A 22130-nucleotide genomic window follows, 5' to 3' on the forward strand; every position below is an offset into this window, starting at 1 on the left:
CCTTTCATAATAGAAATGTATTCAAGACACACCAAACATGGCCACACCACCTCTTTCATAGAAATTACCACATAACATCACAGAATTACACATCTAAACTTATGAGAGGAGCAGCCTCACAGCAGTGAGAAACCAAGTAGGCTGTTGGTCACTACCAGGCCACACCACACAACAATGGCACATGTCCTACCTTTTACCTAAACAGCACCCTGCCCATAGAGCAACCTAGTGCCTACCATAGGGGAGACTTATGTGGTAAAAGGTGGGTTTCAGACTTCGCAAACACGTTAAATGCCGCTTCACTATGGCAGTAACTGCTCAAGCAGGCCCTGGAGAGGCATAGGCCTGAAAAGGGTTTGAAAGACTACTTCCGTGGGTGGCGGAAGCAGAACTCCAGGCCCTCTAGTAGCATTTAATTTACAGGCCATGGGTATATAGGATACCACTGTATAAGGGACTTGCATGTAAATTAAATATGCCAAACAGGTATAGACCAATCTTACCAAGTTTACCGGAGAGAGCACATGCACTTTAGCACTGATCACAGTGGTAAAGTGCCCAGAGTCATAAAACCAACAAAACAGGTCAGAAAAAATGCAGGAGGAAAGCAAAAAGTTATGGGATAACCCTACAAAAGGGTCAGGTCCATCCAGAGGATGAGAAAATGGAATTCTGTCAGAAAGGATTATTTTTAAGGAGATGGAGCAAAGCAGTCAGGGGCCCTACATATATATAAAACTTGCATAGGAAGACAAGGCTTGGGCTCTGTGGGACATAGCTGTGAGAGATGCATTCTGACCATGAGAAAACGATTTCAACCAGCTTAGGATGGTGTCCGAGTAGCCAGTTCCAATGTATCTGATGGTAAGAGCAGTATAGCCAATGATGAAGGCCACCATCCCACTTCTTTCTGTAAACCAATAATAACAAACAAACTAAAACCAGGTATGAAACGAATCAAGGAGGCAATTGTTCTGCTGAAACAAGTGGCACAAAGACAATCTTCACAAGTATCTTCCCCAAGCAGAGATTGAGTGAAACTGTATGAAAGTTGTTCAAGTAATCTACCCCATGTGATGGGAACGGTAGAAACAGCTTCACTAGTCTAGTCTTGCATTTGCTAGGGCAGTATTGATCTGCATCAGATCTCTCAATAAATGTGTGCCTTGTGCAATAAAAGATGGAGCTCAGCCTAGAGAGCTTTGGGCTCACCTCCAAAAGATGCCCCCTGAGTTTCAGTCTTCTACAAAATCCCTTAAGAGGCAGTTTTTTGGTTTTAAAGTTTGATTCTAGATCAGATTTTTCATTATATCTGCACTGAAATGGACATCCTTGATTAGCTGAGTTCAAGAAGAAAAGAGAGACTTAATAGCAAAACGTGAATGAAGTTCAAAGATAAATCGGGACAAGTTCTTTAGAAATATTAGTGGAAATGCTAGGCGGACATTCAACCAGCAGTGGTGTAATGGTAGCATTTAGCAGCCAATAAATTGCCAATAGTCTTACTCTGCAGCTTCATTTGCAGTGTCCATAACCAGATGGGGTATGAGACAGAATCCGGACTCGTCAGTGAAATGGCTCTCCCTCCCTCGCAGCTCCACCATTAAGTGACGCCTTCCCCCGAGCCCATTGCACTCTTGAGTGTTGGTTTTCGAGGCCCTCTCCACCCGCAGGTTTCACCTGCGCCTCATCCCTGGTGGTCCAGGGGACCTCTGTCTCCATTCTCTTGCTCCGCTTTTTCTCTCCTTTTTTTACTCGTTTTTCCCTCACTTCCATCTCCCCCTTCACTCCTTCTGCATATTAACCTCCATTTCTGTAGTTTTACCCTCATCTCAATCTCCCCCTTTCACACTCCTGTGTCTTTCCTCCACTCTTTCTAGCCCTTTTGCTGCCTTATTTGCACTCTCTTTTTGCCTTTTCTAGCCAGTTTTTCCCCGCTGCTGCTCCTCCCGCGGCCCCCCCGCACGACCAGTGTGACCGGCCAAATCAAGCTGCCCTTCCGCTCCCACCTCCCAGCAGTCCAGCCCTCCCGACCCCTACTTAATGGCGCAGACTGGGAGCCAAAGGCAAGCCCGTCCACAACCAGCCTGCAACCAGCACCAGGAACCCTGGATCTCTGCACCACGAACGCAACGACCCAGCGGCACTCCACGCTCTCAACCCAGGCCACAACAACAACTGCAAACTAGCATTACCAGCCTACACCGGCGGACCCTTCAGCCGTCACTGCTGCCGGCACAGCCAAGACCACTGACCAGCGCAATCCGCCCGCAAGAACACAACCGAACCGAATACCCTGCAATGCATCCGCCTCAAAGTCCGATCCCTCCAAAAACAAGCCACCGAAATCTGGGACCTCCTCGACAGCACTACCCTGGATGTAGCATTCTTTACTGATACCTAGACCAACACCACCTCGGGAATGGACATCACAATCGCCATTGCCCAAGGATACAAGATACCCAGGAACGACCGCCCCACCCGCCCTCGAGGAGGAATCGCCATCGTCCACAAATCCACCCTCCGCCTGAGCACACTCCCCGACGAGCCCGCAGACCTGATGGAACACCTTCACTTCAAGATACTGGCCAACCCTACCTCCACCCTCTGTGGAACCCTCAGCTACCAACCCCCTGGACTTTTTGCCAACTCCATCACAGACATCATCTCCCCGCATGCCATCGCGTCCACCTACACCCTACTGGGAGACCTAAACTTCCACCTCAACAACCAACTGGACCCCAGAACCACATCCCTCCTGGACAACCTCCACAACATTGGACTCTGCCAGATCGTGACCGAACCCACGCACTCAGCAGGACACACCCATGACCCCCTCTTCACAACAGGAAACTACATCACCTTCAGCCACACCACCAGACTCCCATAGACTGACCATCGATGAGTCTACTTCACCTTCAGAACATCCACCATCCACAGACACCAGAATCACCGACGATCAGCTAACCTCATCACTCAGCAACTCCACCCCAACCATCGGGGAAAACGACACCAACACCGCAGCCCGAACCCTGCACAGATGGATCTCCGACAGCGCCAACACCATAGCCCCCTTCAAGAAAAACACCCACGACAAGAAAGCTAGATAGTTCACCAACGAACTTCGAGAGTCCAGACACTTGCTGCCGCCTCGAAAAGGCCTGGAGGAACACCAAATCCACATAAGCCCACAACAACTTCAGAGCCACCTCCAACGCCCATCACCAACTCATCAGAAAAACGTGGAAAAAAAAAATCGATTAAAGACAGAATCTCCACTCATGCACACAAAAGCAAAGAACTCTTCAAGGAGTTCGCCCAACCCACCAGCGAGTCCATTGACATTCCTTTCTCACAAGACCTCTGCGACAAACTCGGCACCTTTTGCCACCACAAAATCAAGAGCATCTACGACAACTTTGACGAAGACAACCAACAGACTGAACCCTCACCAACAACCCCTGACACCCTCAAGCTAGCGATCGACAACTGGACAGCCCTCACCACGGAAGACACCATTAAGACGATTAAGTCAATCCATTCTGGGCCCCCCACGGAACCCTGCCCCCACCACATTTTCAACAGAGCAGCAGACACCATCGCACCCATGCTCTGCCACACCATCAACCGCTCCCTGGCAACCGCCTCGTTTCCTGACTGGAAACGCGCTGAGATGAAGAAACCCTCGGTGGACCCGACAGACCTAAAAAACTACGGACCCATCTACCTGCTCCCGTTCTCAGCGAAAGTCATCGAGAAAGCCATCAACAGCCAACGCGCCACATTTATCAAAGAGCACAACATCCTCGACTCCTCCCAATCCGGCTTCAGAAAAAAACAGTACGAAAACCGCCCTCCTTGCGGCAACAGACGACCTTACTGGACAAAGGAGAAACAGCAGCGCTCATCCTCCTCGACCTCTCAGCGGCGTTCGACACAGTCTCTCACCGCACCCTAATACGCAGTCTCCACGACGCAGGGATCCAAGACAAGGCCCTCGGACTGGATCCGCTCCTTCCCCTCCGGGAGAACGCAGCGCGGTGAGACTCCACCCCCCCCTTTCCTCTCAGACCCTACACCTACCACCTGCAAAGTCCCCCAGGGGTCAGCCCTACGCTCTTCAATGTCTACATGGCTCCGCTCGCTCCCATAGTCAGAACCAACGGACTCAACATTGTGTCATACGCAGACGACACCCATGAAAAACAGCTTCCTACAACTAAACACAAACAAAACGGAAGTACTCATCATGGGCCCACACCCAGACGCCCCTCGGAAGCCCGCCCACCCCCACTGACCACGCACGCAACCTGTGAACCATCCTTGACTCAGGGCTCAAAATGGACCGCCAGATCAACTCCATCTCGTTCTTCTGCTTCCACACCCTCCGCCTCCTATGTAAAACCTTCAAATGGATCCCCCTCGAACACAAAGACCGTCACTCACGCCCTGCTCACCAGCAGGCTCTACTGCGGCAACACACTATGCCGGAATAAACAAAACCCTCACCTGCAAGCTAAAGAACATCCAAAATGCCGCAGCAAGTCTGGTCCTCAACCTGCCAAGCCACAGCCACGTCTCCCAGCACCTGCGCACACTCCAGTGGCTCCCCGCCGAAGCTAGAGTCACCTTCAAGATGCTAACCCATGCTCACAAGGCCCTCCATGACAACGCACCAGCATACCTGAACAGCCGACTCAAATGCCACGCACTCCAAAGGACCAGCCCAGCTCTCCTACGCTGTGGTCCCCCCACACCAGAAAGACCAGATCGGGAGGCCTCTCCTTCCGCGCAGCCAGTGCTTGAGACGACCTTCCACTCCAACTCAGACAGATAACATCGCTCCCCATCTTCGCAAGAAAGCTCAAAACTTGGCTCCTCGACAGACCCCCTTCTTCATGTATTGGAACCTGTGAACCCCCCCCCCCCCACCCCCCCACCCCCAGTGCCTTGAGAACCTTACGGGTGAGTAGTCACGCTTAACAAACACCTGATTTGAATTGATTTAGTTGCTTAGAAAGAAGCTTGTTCTAATTTGGGAGCCACGAAAAAGACTGAAGTAGAACCTGTCTAAAATTGCTTCTAAAACGTTGACAAATGGGTGAAAGTGAAACCATGAATTTAGAGTGAAAAAGCAAAATACTGATATATTTTTATCTATCTCAAGGTTAGCAAATGTGTATAATTAATGATATTTTATCCCATGTTAAGCTGCGCGTTTTGATGGGGAATGGTGGCAGGAAAGGCAGAATTTTGCTACCACTAATAATAAAATCATGGGTAGTACATCATAATAAAGCTTTTTGATGTTTCTTTATACCACACAATGCAGCTTCTTTTTAGGACAGGAAAGCAATGCTGGATAAATAAATGCTAGAGAAAAATGTCATTGTATGTCCATGATTCCCTCTTAAAGTAACTTCCCAAAATAGTAACACACACATGCAGGAGGGAAAGCACGGTTTCGGTGGGACCACATCAGCACTCGGCAACAAACAAGCCTCAGTTAAAAAACCCATGACCACATTTAGAACAAGCATGGAGTTGTCACTTTACAGGAAAGGGTGGGTCGACTACCTTGCCAGCTGACGTAAAAAGTGTGCGAGAGAAAAACATTGCACAGAGTGCTTATTTTAGCAGTACAACATTTTATGAATGCGACATTCATTTCAATTTGAAAGAACTTTTATAGCTACACTATAAACACGTATGTTTAAGGCTATGCCAGGAACTTCTGCAGAAGAACAGTTGGTGAAGCTTTGAATATAGCCTAAAAACAAACAAATTACTATAGCTTTAAAAAGTTACCAGAACCGAGCATTTCCAATGAAATGGAAAAATCGAATAGAAAAAGGAATGTGCTCCTCAATTACTATTCCATTACGGAGGTCATAACAAAGGCAAATAATCTTTATTCGGGAGTTAATAGGACGTTTAAAGGGAGGGACCAATTTCATCATACAATCCTTTTCAAACAGGGGGCCTACTGAAAAAGTATTGTAGTGCTAATTTCACTCATCACTTTTCAAACATTTTAAAGTGCTGTATATGCAACAGGAAACCTATTGAATACTTACAAGGTCTAAGGCTGAACCACCTCCTAAATATTCCATTATTATCCATAATTTTGTGCCCTGTAAAACAAAAATAAATAAATATTTAAAAAGTAACAATATGTGGTACAGTACATTGAAAACACCTATAATAAATTAGAAAACATTTATACAATTAGGTACATTCCAATCTTGTTCTCCCCTACTCTCATGGAGGAACAGTCATATCTCATAAGGAGGGAATGTTGAAAGAAGTACTATGCTTCCATGGAGGCAGTGGACGCTTGTGGGGTTAGTTAGAGAAGCCCAGCATAATAAAAGCAACCCTAAACAAATATTACACTTCAGCTTGATTGCAGGTAACTAAGCGTAAAGCTACAGAAACAATTGCATAATTATCCTTCTGGGGGTCAGAAGGGGTGGTCAAATGCAATAAATCAGCACTTTTATTTAGCTTTTTTTTTACTATACTCAAATCTAGCTTAAATTGTTTAAAACATCGTAGAAACTAAGGAGCTGCTGGCCCTAGTAGAAGCACTTTTATCTGAGATCCCACAAACGCTGGAGGCGACCTTACCATGTAAAGGCAAATGTATTAAGCTCAAATGTTGTTTCGAGTTGTGTACATAGCGTGAATCTTCCTCATCAGCAACAAGATAGCTGACTCCAGTAGAATCCCTCTACATTCTAATAATACATCACAGTATTACATGTTAAACATTCTACACTCACCCCTGCCCCCTTCTACCCAGCCACCAAAACCACTATGAAACAAAAGAAAAGAAAGGTAAAATAGGGGGATTAACAATAAGGTCTTTACCTTCAAACGTACAGACACATAAAACAGAGAAAATAAACAGACTTGCAACAAAGTGTAAATAACCTCCACAAGTAAATCATACAATGTGTACAACAAATTCAAACTGTTGGCACGTAACCCTCCAAGTAACGACGAAGTCTGAGAAACCTGGTAGAATGAAATCCTCTGGCCCCATCGTGAGGAACAAGGCCATTGGCACGGGAAGCACAGGCAAAACACCACACACGTTCACCCTAGCATCATCCCTATTTTTGTCAAATCGTCAACACTCAACATGAACCCCTTCAGACCCACACACGGCCCGGCACAATCACGCCTCACCACGTTACTGTCCACAACCCAGGCCCCAAAATTTAGACAAACCTTTGCACTGTTTCCCATGCCTTATTTTTACCCAGTCCCCAGCACACACCCCTTTGCCACGGGCCATGACCTCCTAACTACCATGCTTCTCATGACAAGAACTAGTCTTCCTCTCGAGCATTTTCTCAAATGGAGAAATCATGGTCACACTGCGTGCTGTGGTGCAACAGTCTTTATCTATCACAAGGAACAGGTGCAGAGCAGATAGCCTACAACAAGTCAATTTTTGGTCGGACACCCTGCCCCAAAAGTATTTGATTTCTTTCACAAGGAACCTACATTTGTCCTTCCTCAAGGTCAGGCTCACCTCCCTCAGCCGACCTAACGCAGCCCTCAAGATGTTGCTGTGTTCTTGAATGGACGCTCCAAAAACCAGAATACCATCTTGGAAAGATTTTACATTTTCCAAACCCCTGGAACATGGCTACTGAAGGTATAACCAACCTTTATTCAAGAGCACCTAGACACTGTGAATCTCCCTTTCCAGCCACAAGATAACAGACTTCTGTAGAATCCCACACCAACCACTTTCTAATAATGCATCACAGCATTTACATGTTAAACACTCCAAACCCCCAGTACTACAGATTGCTGCATGACGGCCAATTTGGCACGAGTGATAAGGAAAATGCTACTTACCAGTATGCATCTGTTCTTGGCATGTAGAGCTGCAGAGTTCCTAGTCACTAGTCACCACCTAGTGTTTGGCCCGGATGTTTGCAGTTAGTTGTTGTCCTGAAAAGTTATTTGGAAGACAAGATAGGTGACTCCTCCTCAGGACCACATTGCGCATGGGCATCGGCTCCATCCCCAAATTGTTTTTCGCCATTAGGGATATGAAGGAGCTTTGCAAGAAAAGGAAGGATGGGCATGTAATTTGTATCTAATTAAGATAATACTGAACAGACAAGGGTAGCCGGGGAGGCGGGCGGGTGTGTGCAACTCTGCAGCTCTACATGCAAAGAACAGATGCATGCTGGTAAGTAGCATTTTCCTTCCAGGCATATGAGCTGCGGATTGCACACTGTGCATAGATCATATAGTAGTACCCACTCTTAGAGGCGACCACCCCTATCTGTTGCCGTAGTTTGGAATAATGTTTTGAGAACAGTCTGGGGTACATTAGCTTGTTGTTTTGTTTTCACATCTACACAATAGTGTTTTGTGAATGTGTGCGGTGTAGCCCATGTAGCTGCTCTCCAGATGTCATCTAGGGGAATGTTCCCTAAAAATGCCATTGACGCCTCTATTTCTCTTGTAGAGTGGGCTTTGGGAGGAACAGATAACGTACGTTTAGCTTTCTGGTAACAAATCTGTATGCATTTGACAATCCATCTAGCTATCCCAGATTTTGAAATGGGATTACCTTTGTGTGGTGGTGAGAAAGACACAAAAAGTTGTTTTGTCTTACAAAAAGGTTGAGTTCTTTCTATGTAGTATAGCAATGCTGTTTTGACATTAATGTGTGAAGAGGTCTTTCTGCTACTGACTGTGGTTGCGAGAAGAAAACGGGCAGTTCCACAGATTGATTGAGATGGAATGGAGAAATGACTTTGGGCAAGAATTTTGGATTAGTACGTAGAACTACCTTATTTTGATGCATTTGCAAGAAGGGTTCTTGGATGGGTAGTGTTTGTAGTTCACTAACTCTCCGCAGAGAAGTAATAGCTACTAGGAAAGTAACTTTCCATGTAAAAAATTGTAATTCACATCTGTGTAAAGGTTCAAAGGGAGGTCCCATTAAAAGTGTGACAACAACGTTTAAATTCCGCAAAGGTGGTAATCTGGGAGAGATTATTCTTTTAGGGCCTTCCATAAAGGCTTTAATGGCAGGCACTCTGAACAGAGATAGATGTTGTCTATTTTGCAGATATGCTGCTATTGCAGCAAGATGTAGTCTAATAGACGTATAGGCTAAGTTACATATTTGGAGATGCAATAAGTATCCTATGATGTGTTGAATAGACACATTTAGGGGATCAATATTGTTGTTGTGACAATATATCACAAATCTTTTCCACTTGGCCGTGTAACATGCCCTAGTGGTTGGATGTCTAGCTTCTTTAATGACATTCATGCAGTCTGGAGGAAGGTTCAGATATCCAAATTCTAGGACTTCAGGAGTCATATCGCAAGGTTGAGCTGAGCTGGGTCCGGGTGTCTGCACCTGTCTCCACACAGAACAGTGGAGAGATCAGTTTTTGGTGCTGTACCACAGACCGTTGTAGCAGTGTGGTGTACCACGGTTGTCCGCCAAAGTTGGAGCAACTAGGATGAGTGTCAGAGAATGCTGCTGTCGTTTGCGTACTACTAGTGGCTTGAGTGGTAGAGGTGGAAAAGCGTACGCAAATCTGTTTGACCAATTCATCCATATCGCATTTCCTTTTGACAGTGGGTGTGGATATCTGGTGGCGAAGCTTGGGCATTTTGCGTTTTCGTGGGCGGCAAATAAGTCTATTTGAGGTTGTCCCCACATCTGAAAGAATAGTTGGGCTAGGAGGAATATGTTTTGAGGTATAGCCCACCTCCATATGTCCTGTGCTAGTTGAGAGTTGCAAGGAGTGTGTGCCTCCCTGCTTCTGTATATAGTACATTGCGGTCATGTTGTCTGTGCGGACTAACACAGCTTTGTTTGCTACTTGCTTCTGGAAAGCTTTTAGTGCTAGGAATATGGCTAGTAACTCCAGATGATTGATGTGGAGTACGTTTTGTTGCTGTGTCCACCTGCCTTGCATGGTGTGTTGCAGTAGGTGGGCTACCCAGCCGGAGAGCGATGTGTCCGCAGTCAAGATTATCTGAGAAACTGGCTCTAGGAACGGTCATCCCTTGGAAAGGTTTTAGGTGTTCCGCCACTGCAGAGAGCGATGATTCCGACCGTCTACCAACACTAGGTCTGTTAAGTGACCTTGAGCGTGGTTCCAATGACGTGGAGAGTTCGCATCTGAAGTCTTGCATGGGGTACTATAAAGATGCAAGAGGCCATCATCCCTAGGAGTTGCATGAACACCCTTGCTGGGAGGGAGTGGTGTAGCTGAAACTTTGTTAGAAGAGTTTGCATGCTGGCTATCCTTGCTGGAGTGGGATAAGCTAGGGCTGTTGAGGTGTTTGTGGCACCGAGGTACTGTTGTACTTTGGATGGCTGTAGATGAGACTTGGTGAGGTTTTTTGTGAACCCCAAGTTGTGGAGCAGTTGGATGGTGGTATGAGTGTTCTACGCATTGATTGTATGAGCTGGCTTTTATGAGCCAGTCGTCGAGGTACAGAAAGACATGGATGTGTTGTCTTCGTAAATGCGCTGCCACTACTGCTAAGCACTTGGTGAATACTCTTGGTGCTGTTATAACTCCGAATGGGAGTACTTTGAATTGATAGTGCTGCCCGTCTATTACAAATCTGAGATACTTCCTGTGAGCCTTGTGAATGGGAATGTGGAAGTATGCGTCCTTGAGATCTAGAGTAGCCAGGAAGTCGTTTTGCAGAAGGAGCGGAAGGACTTGGTGTGACCATGTGAAAATGGTCTGACTGTATGTATACATTTAGCGGTGGGAGGTCTACAATAGGCCTTAGAGAGCAGTCCTTCTTGGGAATCAGAAAATAGAGAGAGTAAACCCCCTTGTTTTGTTGGTGCAGAGGAACTGGTTCTATTGCACTTTTTTCTAGCAGGGATAATACTACTTGCTTTAACAGTGATAGATGTTCTTGTGACATTGGACGCTGTTTGGGTGGTATGTTTGGGGGGTAGATGTTAGTTCTAGACAGTAACCTGACTGAATAATTTGTCGAACCCACCTGTCTGATGTGGTGTTGATCCACGCAGGCAGGAATTGTGGATGTCTTCCCCCCCAAAGGAGTGGAATGAGGGGGGGGAAGGGGAGAAAAGTAATTTGGTAGGGGTAGAGGCAGAGCGCAAGTTGTTGTTTTTGCCTTTGCCTTTGTTGTTGTTACCCCTGTAACCCCCTCTCTGGTAGCCCTTAGTGAAAGTGGATTGACCAGGGGTTTTGTAGGAAGTGAAGGGACTTTCTAAGGAGTAGGCGCTTGTGTTGCCTCTGTATGATGAGCGACGAAAGGAACGCCTGGGAGCTTGCTGCTGCAAGGCTCCCATAGATTTTGCTGTATCGTGTCTTTTTTCATTTTCTCTAAAGACACGTCGACATTTGGGCCAAATAAATGTGTCATCAAATTAAGGATGGAGTTTTGTACCTCCGGTTTAAAACCTGAAATACGTAGCCAGGCATGTCTAAGTAGTAGGGTGCTGGTATTGATTGCCCTTGAGGCGGTATCTGCAGCGTCTAGGGCACAACGGATGGAAATATTAGTGATATTTCTACCTTCCTGTATAAGTTCATTAGCCCGTTTTTTGTATTTGTCTGGTATGTGCTGCATTATGGACTCTAGTTCGTTGTAATGTGCCCTGTCGTATCTTGCCAGCAATGCTTGGGTGTTGGCAATGCGCCAGATGTTAGCTGCTTGTGCCGCTGTTCGCTTGCTGGAGGCGTCAAGGAGCTTAGATTCTTTGTCTTGTGGTGAGGCCTCACCTGATGTCTGGGAATTAGCACGTTTACGTGCAATAGACACTACTAGAGAATCTAATTGTGCTGGACCTTTAATATAAACTGGATCTGTAGGGAGAGCTTTATATTTTTTCTCAATGCGAGGATTGAGGACCCTAGCCCTGACAGGATCCTTAGAAACCTCTGTTGAGTGCTTGATGACACCTTTAAGCATTGGTAAAATGGCAGTAGACCTTTGTGTGTTATCAAAAGTGCCTAATAGGAAATCTTCCTCCACTGCATCGGTGTGTAAGTCCACCCCATGATATTGTACAGCTCTTTGGACTAGTAGGTTAAACCCAATAGTGTCCTCTGGTGGGGAAGGTCTGGAAGGGTATACATCATCTTGTGGGACGTAAGGCACATCAGGGGTGTTGTAATCATCCCATGGATTAGGTGACCGAGGGGGGACTTTTGGGGCCTGCTGGGTCATGTGCACCGCCACCTATATCGTCAGAATCTGTGACTGCATCATCATCTGGATTAGTAGATGGTGTAGGTGAATGATGTGGTGGAGGAGGTGTAGGAGGAGGAACAATATGGGGAGGTGGTGGAGAAGGGCCCCTAATGGAGAGGTTGCAATGCCCTTCTTTGGAGGGGAGGAGGTGGTCCCTCAATTGGTCTCTTCATGGAGCTGAGAGTCAATTGTCCAGTTTTAGGATCCTTTACAAGAGTTTTCTGAATGGGATCCAGTGTAAAAAGTTCTTCTGCGTGTGGCAAATCCTTCGGCGTCAAAGTTTTCGGCTCCGTAGGTTTTTTCGGCACAGAGTCTGTAGCTGGTGTCGAGTTTTTTGCTTAGGAGTGTGCCCTTTTGCAATGTCTTTCACCGGAACCTGTTTTTTCAGTTCCGGGTGTTTTTTCGGCTCGGACGCGTGTAAATCTGGTGCTTTGGGCGGTTTTTTACTCTGCTCCGAGTGCGGTTGCGGCATCGATGAGCTTAGGTGTCAGAGCAACGGTCGGCGTAGTAGAGGAAGATGGCTTCTTTTTCGGTGTCGGTATATTGCTGGCAGCGGGAATAGGCTGGCTCGAGCCAGAGCCGCCAGAAGGCTTAGTGGGCTTCTTTGCCGGGTCCAAAGGCGGGGCGTGGGAAGCAGTGTCTCGGTGTGCATCCAGGCCCGAAGGTGAGGGTGAGGGTGTGACCAAAGCCTTTTTTGACGGTGCCGAGGAAGGTTTGGGGTCGACGGTCTTACTTACGACCCGTTAAGCTGGAGTGATGTTCTCGACGTCGGAGTCTTGGGGATATGATACTCTTTTGCGTGCTGGTGTTCTGGCACACCGACGCCCTCTTCGAAGAGGTCATCGGGGATCGAAGCTGACGAGCGAGCCATAGTTCTCAGAGCTAGTCGGTCCGGAATGGTTTTCTTGGAGCGGAATGAGGCACACGCCGGACAGTCTTTGGCCTCGTGCTCCGGTGAGAGGCAAAGGTTGCACACCTCATGTAGGTCGGTGTGGGGAAACTTCAACCCACATTGAGACACTACTTGAATGGCGTTCTTTCCAGGAGCCAGAAAGCAAGGCCTAGGTAGGCCCAAAGACCTTAGTCGACGACCGGAATCGAAGACTTCGAAGTGGTAGAGAATTGAGTCGATGTAGCGCGATCTAAACAATACCGTCGAACTGCGTGAGGATTGCGCACCGAAGGAAATTGGTTCCAAACTGGAGCGCAGGAAACACATCGGAGCCCAATGGCGGAAAAAAACAATCTGGGGATGGAGCCGATGCCCATGCGCGATGTGGTCCTGAGGAGGAGTCACCTATCTTGTGACTTACAAAGAACTTTTCAGGACAACAAACTGCAAACATCCGGCCCAACACTAGGTGGCGATTTATGCACAGTGTGCAATCTGCAGCTCATATGCCTCGAACATACCAGATCTCTAGCATTGCTCTCTCTAGAGTTTGGCGGCAGCAGGCTACTCTTGTCCTCTGCTTTCATGCATCCCAGTGTCCCCCAATACACCAAACTTTTGTAGTTCTGCCCCTTAAAGTCAGCCTTTTTCCTGCTCAATCCTCACCCTCTTCTCCAGTGTTTATCTGGCGTATCTTTTTTTTTACCTCATTGTCCTGGACTCACTAAGGCATAATCCCCAAAGGAACCCCATTCCCAGAAAGATATGCCTTGAATTGCCCTCAAACCCACCACACACCAACCACCAAAGGGCTTGCTGGGCTATGTGTATATGGCCCCCACTTTCGTCTTCTCTGTGTGATTTGACATAGGCTTGGCAATTGAATGCACTGTTTTCCAACAAATCCCTCCACCGACTCCTGCTGGGCAGCAGTGGACATCCTGCCATTTGTTATGTCATGCTTCACCCTCCTACCTACTTTGGGAGTCAAGGCCTCTTTATGCCTGCAACCAGTTTATTTACTGTGTTTTTCTAAAATGCTACTTCACCAAATGGTATTTGGGTGCTTTACAATGAAGCCACAATTACATATTACTGGAGCATAATATATGTTCATGTCAAAGACATTATCAGTGCATTGAACTTTAAGACAGAGGGAGGATGAATATTAGTTATGACGAAAAAGGGTATATTCATACTACTATGCATAAACACCTCCTCAGTCTTGTACATAATTATGCCCGTTGGTTTGTGCTTTTGACCTCACTGCACTTGTTACAGGAGGCCTCATCTCCCTCTCCACACAAGCTATGCCCACTGGCAAATTCAATAACTTGCAAAGTTTCCCTCCTGCGTTGGGGCACTTCCTCATTTGGAATATTTCCATTCTTAAATATCTGCCAGATTTAATGGGTTTTCATTTTGTAAAAATGAAAGCACCAGGGCTTTCTTTGTAGGCCATCATGTGGACATTACCCTCTGCCATAACTGCTGAATAGTAACCATCATACAATACTAGAGAGACATACTGCACTAGTCCACATCACCTGAAGCTATCCGGATGGCCTGCAACAGCTGGTTTTAATATTTGTTTATGTTAATGTTACTTATATTTGTAGAGCGCAAACAGATACCCAAAAGGTGTCCTGGCGCTGTGAGAAGAACTACTTTAAGTTGGAAGGCAGAGACATCTATTTAATTAGAGAAAAGCCATGTTGTAACGCCTTTCCAAAAGGCAATAGGTTCGATACATTTTTAGGGGTAAACTGTAGATGCCTTAGCCGCATTGAGAATAAAACTCCTGCCGCCACAGTTCGCTTTAATCGCCCGAGGGATGAGTTTGTCGTCGGCTGACCGTAATGCTCCTTGGCAGCTACCAGTTAAAACGCCCTTTTAAAATTCTGATCCAATACCATAAAGTGCTTTAAATACTAGACATAGGGACTTAAATGGAGTACGTTTAATGATCGTGAGCCACTGAAGTGGTTTTATATTAGCTGAGATGGACTTGTATTTAGGTGTAGCTGTTATAAGTCTGGCTGCAACGTTCGGCAACATTTGTAGTTGAAAGAAAGAAGAGAGTCATGTAAACAAAGTGCTCAGGAACTGGTTTGGACTAGGCAGAGGCCTCTCTGCCTTCAGAGGACAAATTATTTTGGGGTATAAATATTGGGACCCTTATTCCAAGAAATTAGATCACTTCTAGACAAGAAACCTTTCTGCCAAGGAGAACAACCAAGGAAGCTGCAGGCGTTGTACTTCCCCTCTGCCAGTGTGCTGTTTGCTGGGTTGGTCTGCAGTGGTTGGTTTATTGCCAAAGTAAAGGAGAAGGAACTTTGTAAGTACTTTCATCTACAGAATATTCCCCAAGGGCTTGAACTGTGCTTGCCTCCTGCTGAAGTCTCAGGGACAAAAGACTTCACCTCCAGCTCCCCACTGAATTTCCTCGCTGGGAATTCGGACTCCAGACACTTGCGTGCTGCTAGCATCTGGAAGCGCGCCGCATCGAGAAGAAGCGTGTCGTCGTCGCAGCTGAAATAGTCACATCGACGGAGAAGCAAGCCTTCGCCGCATCTTCCTGGAAGAGTGTGTCCATCAAAGCTGCCTGCTGTCGCATCACCGGAGAGGCGTGACGCCATCATGAGTCGCCATCGCATCACTGGAGAAGCGGGTCGCAGGGCCTGTAGCTGCTCCAAAGTACAGAGTTGTCGCAAGGCTGCTAGGGCATCATCGCACCGCCGCATCAAGGGCGCCATCTTCCCGCATCGCATCAAGGTGCCATCTCGCGCAACGGGCCCGCAGGAAGAGAATCTACGCATCACCTCCGCACCGGTAAGGATCAAGACACATCCCCCTACTCTGCGCAAGCATTGAGGCATGAGGCATCATCTCCACCGGATCACGGAACAAAAGCATCTCCCCTTTTGCAAGCCTTTTGTTTACTTTGCGTTACGCATCCAGTTACTTTGTGGAGAACTTTGTCGCATTTACCATCAACTTGAACTAAGCAACTTTAATCATCTTTTAAGTAATTTTAAGTGTAGGATTGTGGATTTGTCTCGTTTGTGGTCTTGTATTTAAATCTATCTAAAGGATACTTTTTTTTATAAAACCTGTGTTGTGTCCATCTGTAGTGTTTTCACTGTATTACTGTGTATATTCACACATGATTAACACTGCCTGAGAAGCCTGTCTGCGTGTGCCAAGCTACCAAGGGGGTGAGCAGGTGTTATTAAGGAGTGTAATCCCCTTATCCTGACTTAAAAGTAAGGGTCCCTATTTGGACAAAGGTGTATACTGTTGCCCACTAGAGACCCCCATGTTTAACAGGGAGTTTTTGGCGGATATAATTTTGTTGGTAAAAAAAACTCTTGTTTTGTGTTTTTAAGTAGTTTTTCATTTAGTGCTAGGCCAGCTTTGTATTCCTTTTTATCATTTTCCTTGTACCCCCCCACCCATTCCATATTCTTTCCAGGTGTTTGCAGGCCAGCTTTTTAGTCCTTCAACTCCTTTGAATACCATGGGGAGGAGGGATGCTGTCTAGTGTGGCTTAGGCGTTTTAAAGGGGCTAGCTTGTCTCCTGCATATTCTAGCCATTTAGTATATGATCTGGTTGCCACGTCCAGATAGATCGGGGTAGGAGTGATAGTATCAGTTAATATTTTATGTTGATCCTCTGCTTTTACCTTATTCCAGACTCTATTCTTAGAATAACTTATTGATCAATTCTGTACTTTGCAGTCCGAAATCGCGTGCTCAAAGAAAACTGCTGAATGGTCGGACCAAACTAGCGGTAAAATTCTAGTTACAGAGAGCTGCAAATTATTTGAGAAGATACTGTCTAGTGTATGGCCGGCTTGATGAGTGGAACATCTAACCAATTGCTCCAAATTTCCACCTTTCATCAGGTCAAGTAGATTAGGTGTCTGAATCAAGGGGCAATTCAAGGTGATAATTAAAATCTCCTAGAATGGTTTTGGAGTTATTGCTGATCCCCCTTTCAAATATGCTACTTAGTTGTGCTGGAAGGTGGCCTCTCTGTCCTGGTGCTCTATATAGGAGGGTGCCTCTGAACGTATAATGATGAGAGATTGAGACTGAACTCAAGTGCTTCCCAATCTTCGATGGCTAGAGGATTAAATGATGCATTGATGGATTTCTGGTAAATGACCGCAAGACCCCCTTCGCATCTCTGTTGTCTGTTGAGTGTAACAAAAATAATCTGGGGGTGTGGCTTTTACAAGATCAGGCCCTGACGCCATGTCTGTCCAAGTCTTGGTAATAAATGTTGTGAGTATTCTCTCTTCACTAATGAGGGAGGCGATTTCTAAACTATGTTTAACTAGAGACCTGGCATTAAACAGTGCAAATTTCCAAGGGTAGGGGGATGCATCTCTCTTAGTAGAGGGTTGAATGAGTCTTCTATCTATGATGGGCTGGACGACAAACTTGGGTATGTTAGATTTACATCACAAACAATTAAAGTGGCCCCTAGGTCATGAGACCTCAGGATGTAAGATGCTACAGTTATGATTAGTGGAAATTAATCGAGCTTTTTCAAATCCTTCCCTGAATAGCTTATTCGTGGGTTCATATCTGAAGGCTTTGGTCCTGGGGGCTAGCGCTGAGCACATTTCGGGCACAGACTGGCTTGCCTGGTGCCCCTTCGGTGCGACAGCAGCATGTTCATGGCAGCATGTGCCTAAATAGTGTCAGGGGCATGAGACCTAGCCCGCTGACCTGCTACCCCTAAGATGGCTGCTTCGGTGTCAGAAGTCCCGCTAAAACTCATTGCGGGGCCTTCTAACCGATAGCAGGAAGCATGCAAAATAGGCAATGACAATTAAAAATTACAACAAAGTACCTCTAATCATTAAAAATAGCAACATTAAAGTTGTGCAAATTGAAGCAAGTGGGTCTTTCCCGGCTGAGCCTTAGGAGGACTTCTCGGTGTGCGCTTGCGGCAGCGTGTGCCTAAATAGTGTCAAGGGCATTAGACCTAGCCCGCTGACCTGCTACCCCTAAGATGGCTGCTTCGGTGCCGAAAGTCCCGCTAAAACACATTGCGGAGGCCTTCTAACCGAAAGCAGGAAGTGTGCAAAATAGGCAATAACAGTATTTTGAACACTAGGTTGAGGAGCTCTGCTCAATAACAGATGACATCGCCACCATGTGATAGACCGACATAAACAAGGGCCAGTGTTCAGAAGTGAAACACCAACACAAATTAAGCATTGTGTATAGTCTTCCTCTTCCCATAATGTTGCCTACTGCTGGGGAGACTGCACAAGCACGGTACGCTTGGGGCGAGCGATTGCCACCTTCGTGGCCTGCCTTACTCTCATTGAGAGGGTTAAAATGAACAAACTCATCATTGAGGGAGGTTTAGTGCCCAGCATATGCTGGTTAAGGGCTTGCAAGATGAAGAGCAAATTGCTGTAACAAATTTCTTCTTCGGGCCCAAAGCCTGGCACCATCAAGGACAAATCAAACACTACTCAGCACAAACGTCAGAGGAACACCCAATGTCCCTGCCTGCAGACATCTTCCTTATCAGTTACTTGCTAATAAACCATTACAATCAAATACAAAAGTATACATTTATCCTGCAGCTATCATTTAACTATGCAGTTGTGAAGATGTACACAAATGCAGGTACTTTATACTGACACGCCGGGATATTGTACCAAACACGTTTGCATCTCCCACAGCAAGATAGATATATATATATATATATATATATATATATATATACATATATATACAGAACGTTCACACTCACGTCTTTTGGTCAAACGACAGTGCAAGGTACGGACACCAATGCGCGTGTTCTTCAGTTTGTTTATTCAGCCATGACAAAACAGAAACAATGTCTCTCGACGCGTTTCGGGGCTCCTCCCCTTAGTCACGAGTGATTGGAAAGGTGATTCGTGTAAGCAGTTATAGTGTCAATCACATGGTGTGCCAAAATAAAGTAAACAAAGAAAATACTGTCGCGTTCACAGACGCAAAAATAATCATAACAACTGCTAGGAGCGGCATAATTAATCATGCTAAATACACTCGTGGGAGCAAAATACCTAGTGGATAATTCGTGGAGAATGCAATAACATTTCAAAATATAATATCATTTTTGCTTGCAAACTACTTAGGTCATAAAAATAAATGACAGACTTAAGCTCTGTATGAGTGAGGGAATATTCAGAACACTAGCCGTAGCATTTCCATGATAGTACGCATTTTCGGTAACAGTTTCCGCCCAAGTGGGCAAAAAATCACTTGTGGGAGCACACTGTCAGTCAATACTGATAAGATTATAAATTAAATTAATCAGACTCAAATCATTGCCCCTGTGGGCTTGTGTGCAAGTTGACTCTACGTGTAGAGTTACCAATTCAGCCCATGTGGGCTATTTCAACCATACGTGCTATCCAATATCTGAATTATTCAGTTCCAACACTCATCATTATTTAAGGTGGTTCTCCCAGTCACTCAAAAAAGATTCATACAAGCCGTTCCTAGAAAAGAAGAAAAAGAAAATAATGACCAGTGATTCAAAACATAAAAAATAAATAAAACACATTCCTAACTTTTCACAACTTATGTAAAAAGACAAGTAGAAGTTAAACAGTTTAGGGCAATACATATTTTTTACATTCTTTTAAACATCCCAAAGAGCTCTCACTAGACAGCAACTGTAAAAGGCTCAATAAAACCTAAACATTTTTATCTCATCCAAGATGGACTTCCATCTCTTCATCGTAGTTATGTCCCTCGGGGACCATGGTTTTGTACTGAATAATCATTCTCGATTCTGCTCTGCGTAAATTCTGTACCCGATTGCCACCTCTCATCAAATTTCACAGTACACAGTACACAAAAGCTCAATACGTTCACATTTAGATTGTGATGACTCTGAAAGTGACGTGCTATGGGATAAGATTTGTCCATGTTGGTAATAGCACGTAAGTGCTCAAGCACTCTGAGTTTGGCTGGCTTAATTGTGCTGGCTATATAGGCTTTATTGCACGGACAGAATAGTGCATAGACCGCATGGTCACTGGTACACGAAGTGTGTTCCTTTATAACAAAAATTTCGGACGTGGGCGACAGTCGTACTCTTTAAATTGCGGCTATTTTTACAGGCTTTACAGTTTCTACAGGTAAAAAAACCTCCACACCTGTGGTTTTAGGTTTTTTAGGAATGACTGCTCTGCATAACTGATCTTTAAGGGACCTTGCTCTCCTAAATGAGATTTGGGGTGAGTCATTGACATATTCAGCTAAGTCTGAATCATTTAACAGTAGAGGCCAAAATGTATTAAGGCCCTTTCTAAGCAGGCCTGCTTGGCTACTGTATGTAGTAATGAACCGTGTCTTGTTGTCATTCTCTTTAGATAAGTCATTTGTTATTGGTTCTAACAACGATTCCCTCGAACGTTGTTCTACTGCTTTTTGAGCATTTGAGATCTTATTAGAGTGGCCTCGCTCAGAAAATCTTGCAATCATGTTTCTTTGTTCAAGTTCAAAAGCTTCCTTCGTACTGCAGTTGCGCTTAGCTCTTAAAAGTTCTCCCATTGGAATACTCCTAATCAAGGAGTTGGGGTGACAACTGCGCGCATGGAGAATGCTATTACCTGCAGTTTGTTTCCTGAACAGGCGTGTTTGCAATTTCTTATTCTCCACTGTGACACATAGATCTAGAAATTCTAGGCTATCTTTGGACCAATTACTGGTAAAGTTTACATTAAAGTCGTTGAGATGGAGTTCTCTCACAAAACTGGCTGCCTCTTCCCCTTTCCATACTACCATCACGTCATCTATGTACCACATCCACTCAATAACGTGTGTCCGGTACATAGTAGACCTGTATGTCACTGTCTCCTCCCAGTACCCCATATAGAGACCCGCAAAGCTGGGAGCAAAGCAAGTCCCCATAGAGGTACCGAGGGTCTGCCTGTAGATTTTACCATCAAACGTAAGTACGACACAGATCTTTTGGACAGGAAATGCATGCACGCATCAAGTCCCAATTGGTGAGGAATTGAAGTATACAGACTTGTCACATCCAGTGAGAGAAGGGAATAGTCTTCCTCCCACTTCAAAGTCTCGATCTTTTTCAAAAAATCCCATGAATCTTTTACATAAGATGGTAATTGGCGAACAAAGGTCTGCAAAAAAATAGTCCACATATTGGGAGGTACATTCAAAACAGCTACCATTGGAGGAGACAATCGGTCTCCCTGGGGGATTGGTTAAACTCTTATGTATCTTGGGGAGGAGGTACAGAGCTGGCAATTTTGGAAATTTACAAAATAAAAACCTGTATTCCTCCTCCTCCAATAAACCTCTAGTTCTCCATTCTAAAAGTTGTGTATGGAACAATTTGATCGAATTTTCGTATTCCATACGATTGCTCCTGAAGTAGCGGTTTGTATCAGACAATTGTCTCATGCCTTCCGCTATGTAATTCTCCCTAGTTTGCACCACTATATTTCCACCCTGGTCACTGTTTTTAATTACAATAGTCTGATCTTTTCTTAGATTTTCAAGCGATTTTAATTGTAATTGAGTTACGTTTCTCCATCTTTGGTGATATTTCTTGTTCTCAATCTTGGTTAATTCATTCGTCATGCATTTTTCAAAAACCTCAATGGTATCATTTCGAATTTGAGGTAAGAATATAGATTTCGGCTTAAAATTAGTGTTAGAACTCAATTCCAGTTCGTGTACCAGTGTCTATGCACTATTCTGTCCGTGCAATAAAGCCTATATAGGCAGCACAATTAAGCCAGCCAAACTCAGAGTGCTTGAGCACTTACGTGCTATTACCAACATGGACAAATCTTATCCCATAGCACGTCACTTTCAGAGTCATCACAATCTAAATGTGAACTTATTGAGCTTTTGTGTACTGTGTACTGTGAAATTTGATGAGAGGTGGCAATCGGGTACAGAATTTACGCAGAGCAGAATCGAGAATGATTATTCAGTA

At 45.3% G+C, this 22130-nt stretch overlaps 1 protein-coding gene across 4 annotated transcripts in view; it reads right to left on the reverse strand.

The window, feature by feature from the left end:
* Positions 1-22130, reverse strand: part of STK26 (serine/threonine kinase 26) — a 234213-nt gene that overhangs the window by 106586 nt on the left and 105497 nt on the right. For all 4 annotated transcript variants that reach the window (XM_086918710.1, XM_086918713.1, XM_086918711.1 and 1 more), the window contains exon 3: positions 6078-6134. In XM_086918710.1, coding sequence (XP_086774836.1) covers positions 6078-6134 — 57 coding nt within the window. The remainder of the gene's footprint in view (positions 1-6077; positions 6135-22130) is intronic.

The sequence above is a fragment of the Lissotriton vulgaris genome, chromosome 4_1 (assembly GCF_964263255.1).
Source record: "Lissotriton vulgaris chromosome 4_1, aLisVul1.2, whole genome shotgun sequence".
Lineage (NCBI taxonomy): Eukaryota > Metazoa > Chordata > Amphibia > Caudata > Salamandridae > Lissotriton > Lissotriton vulgaris.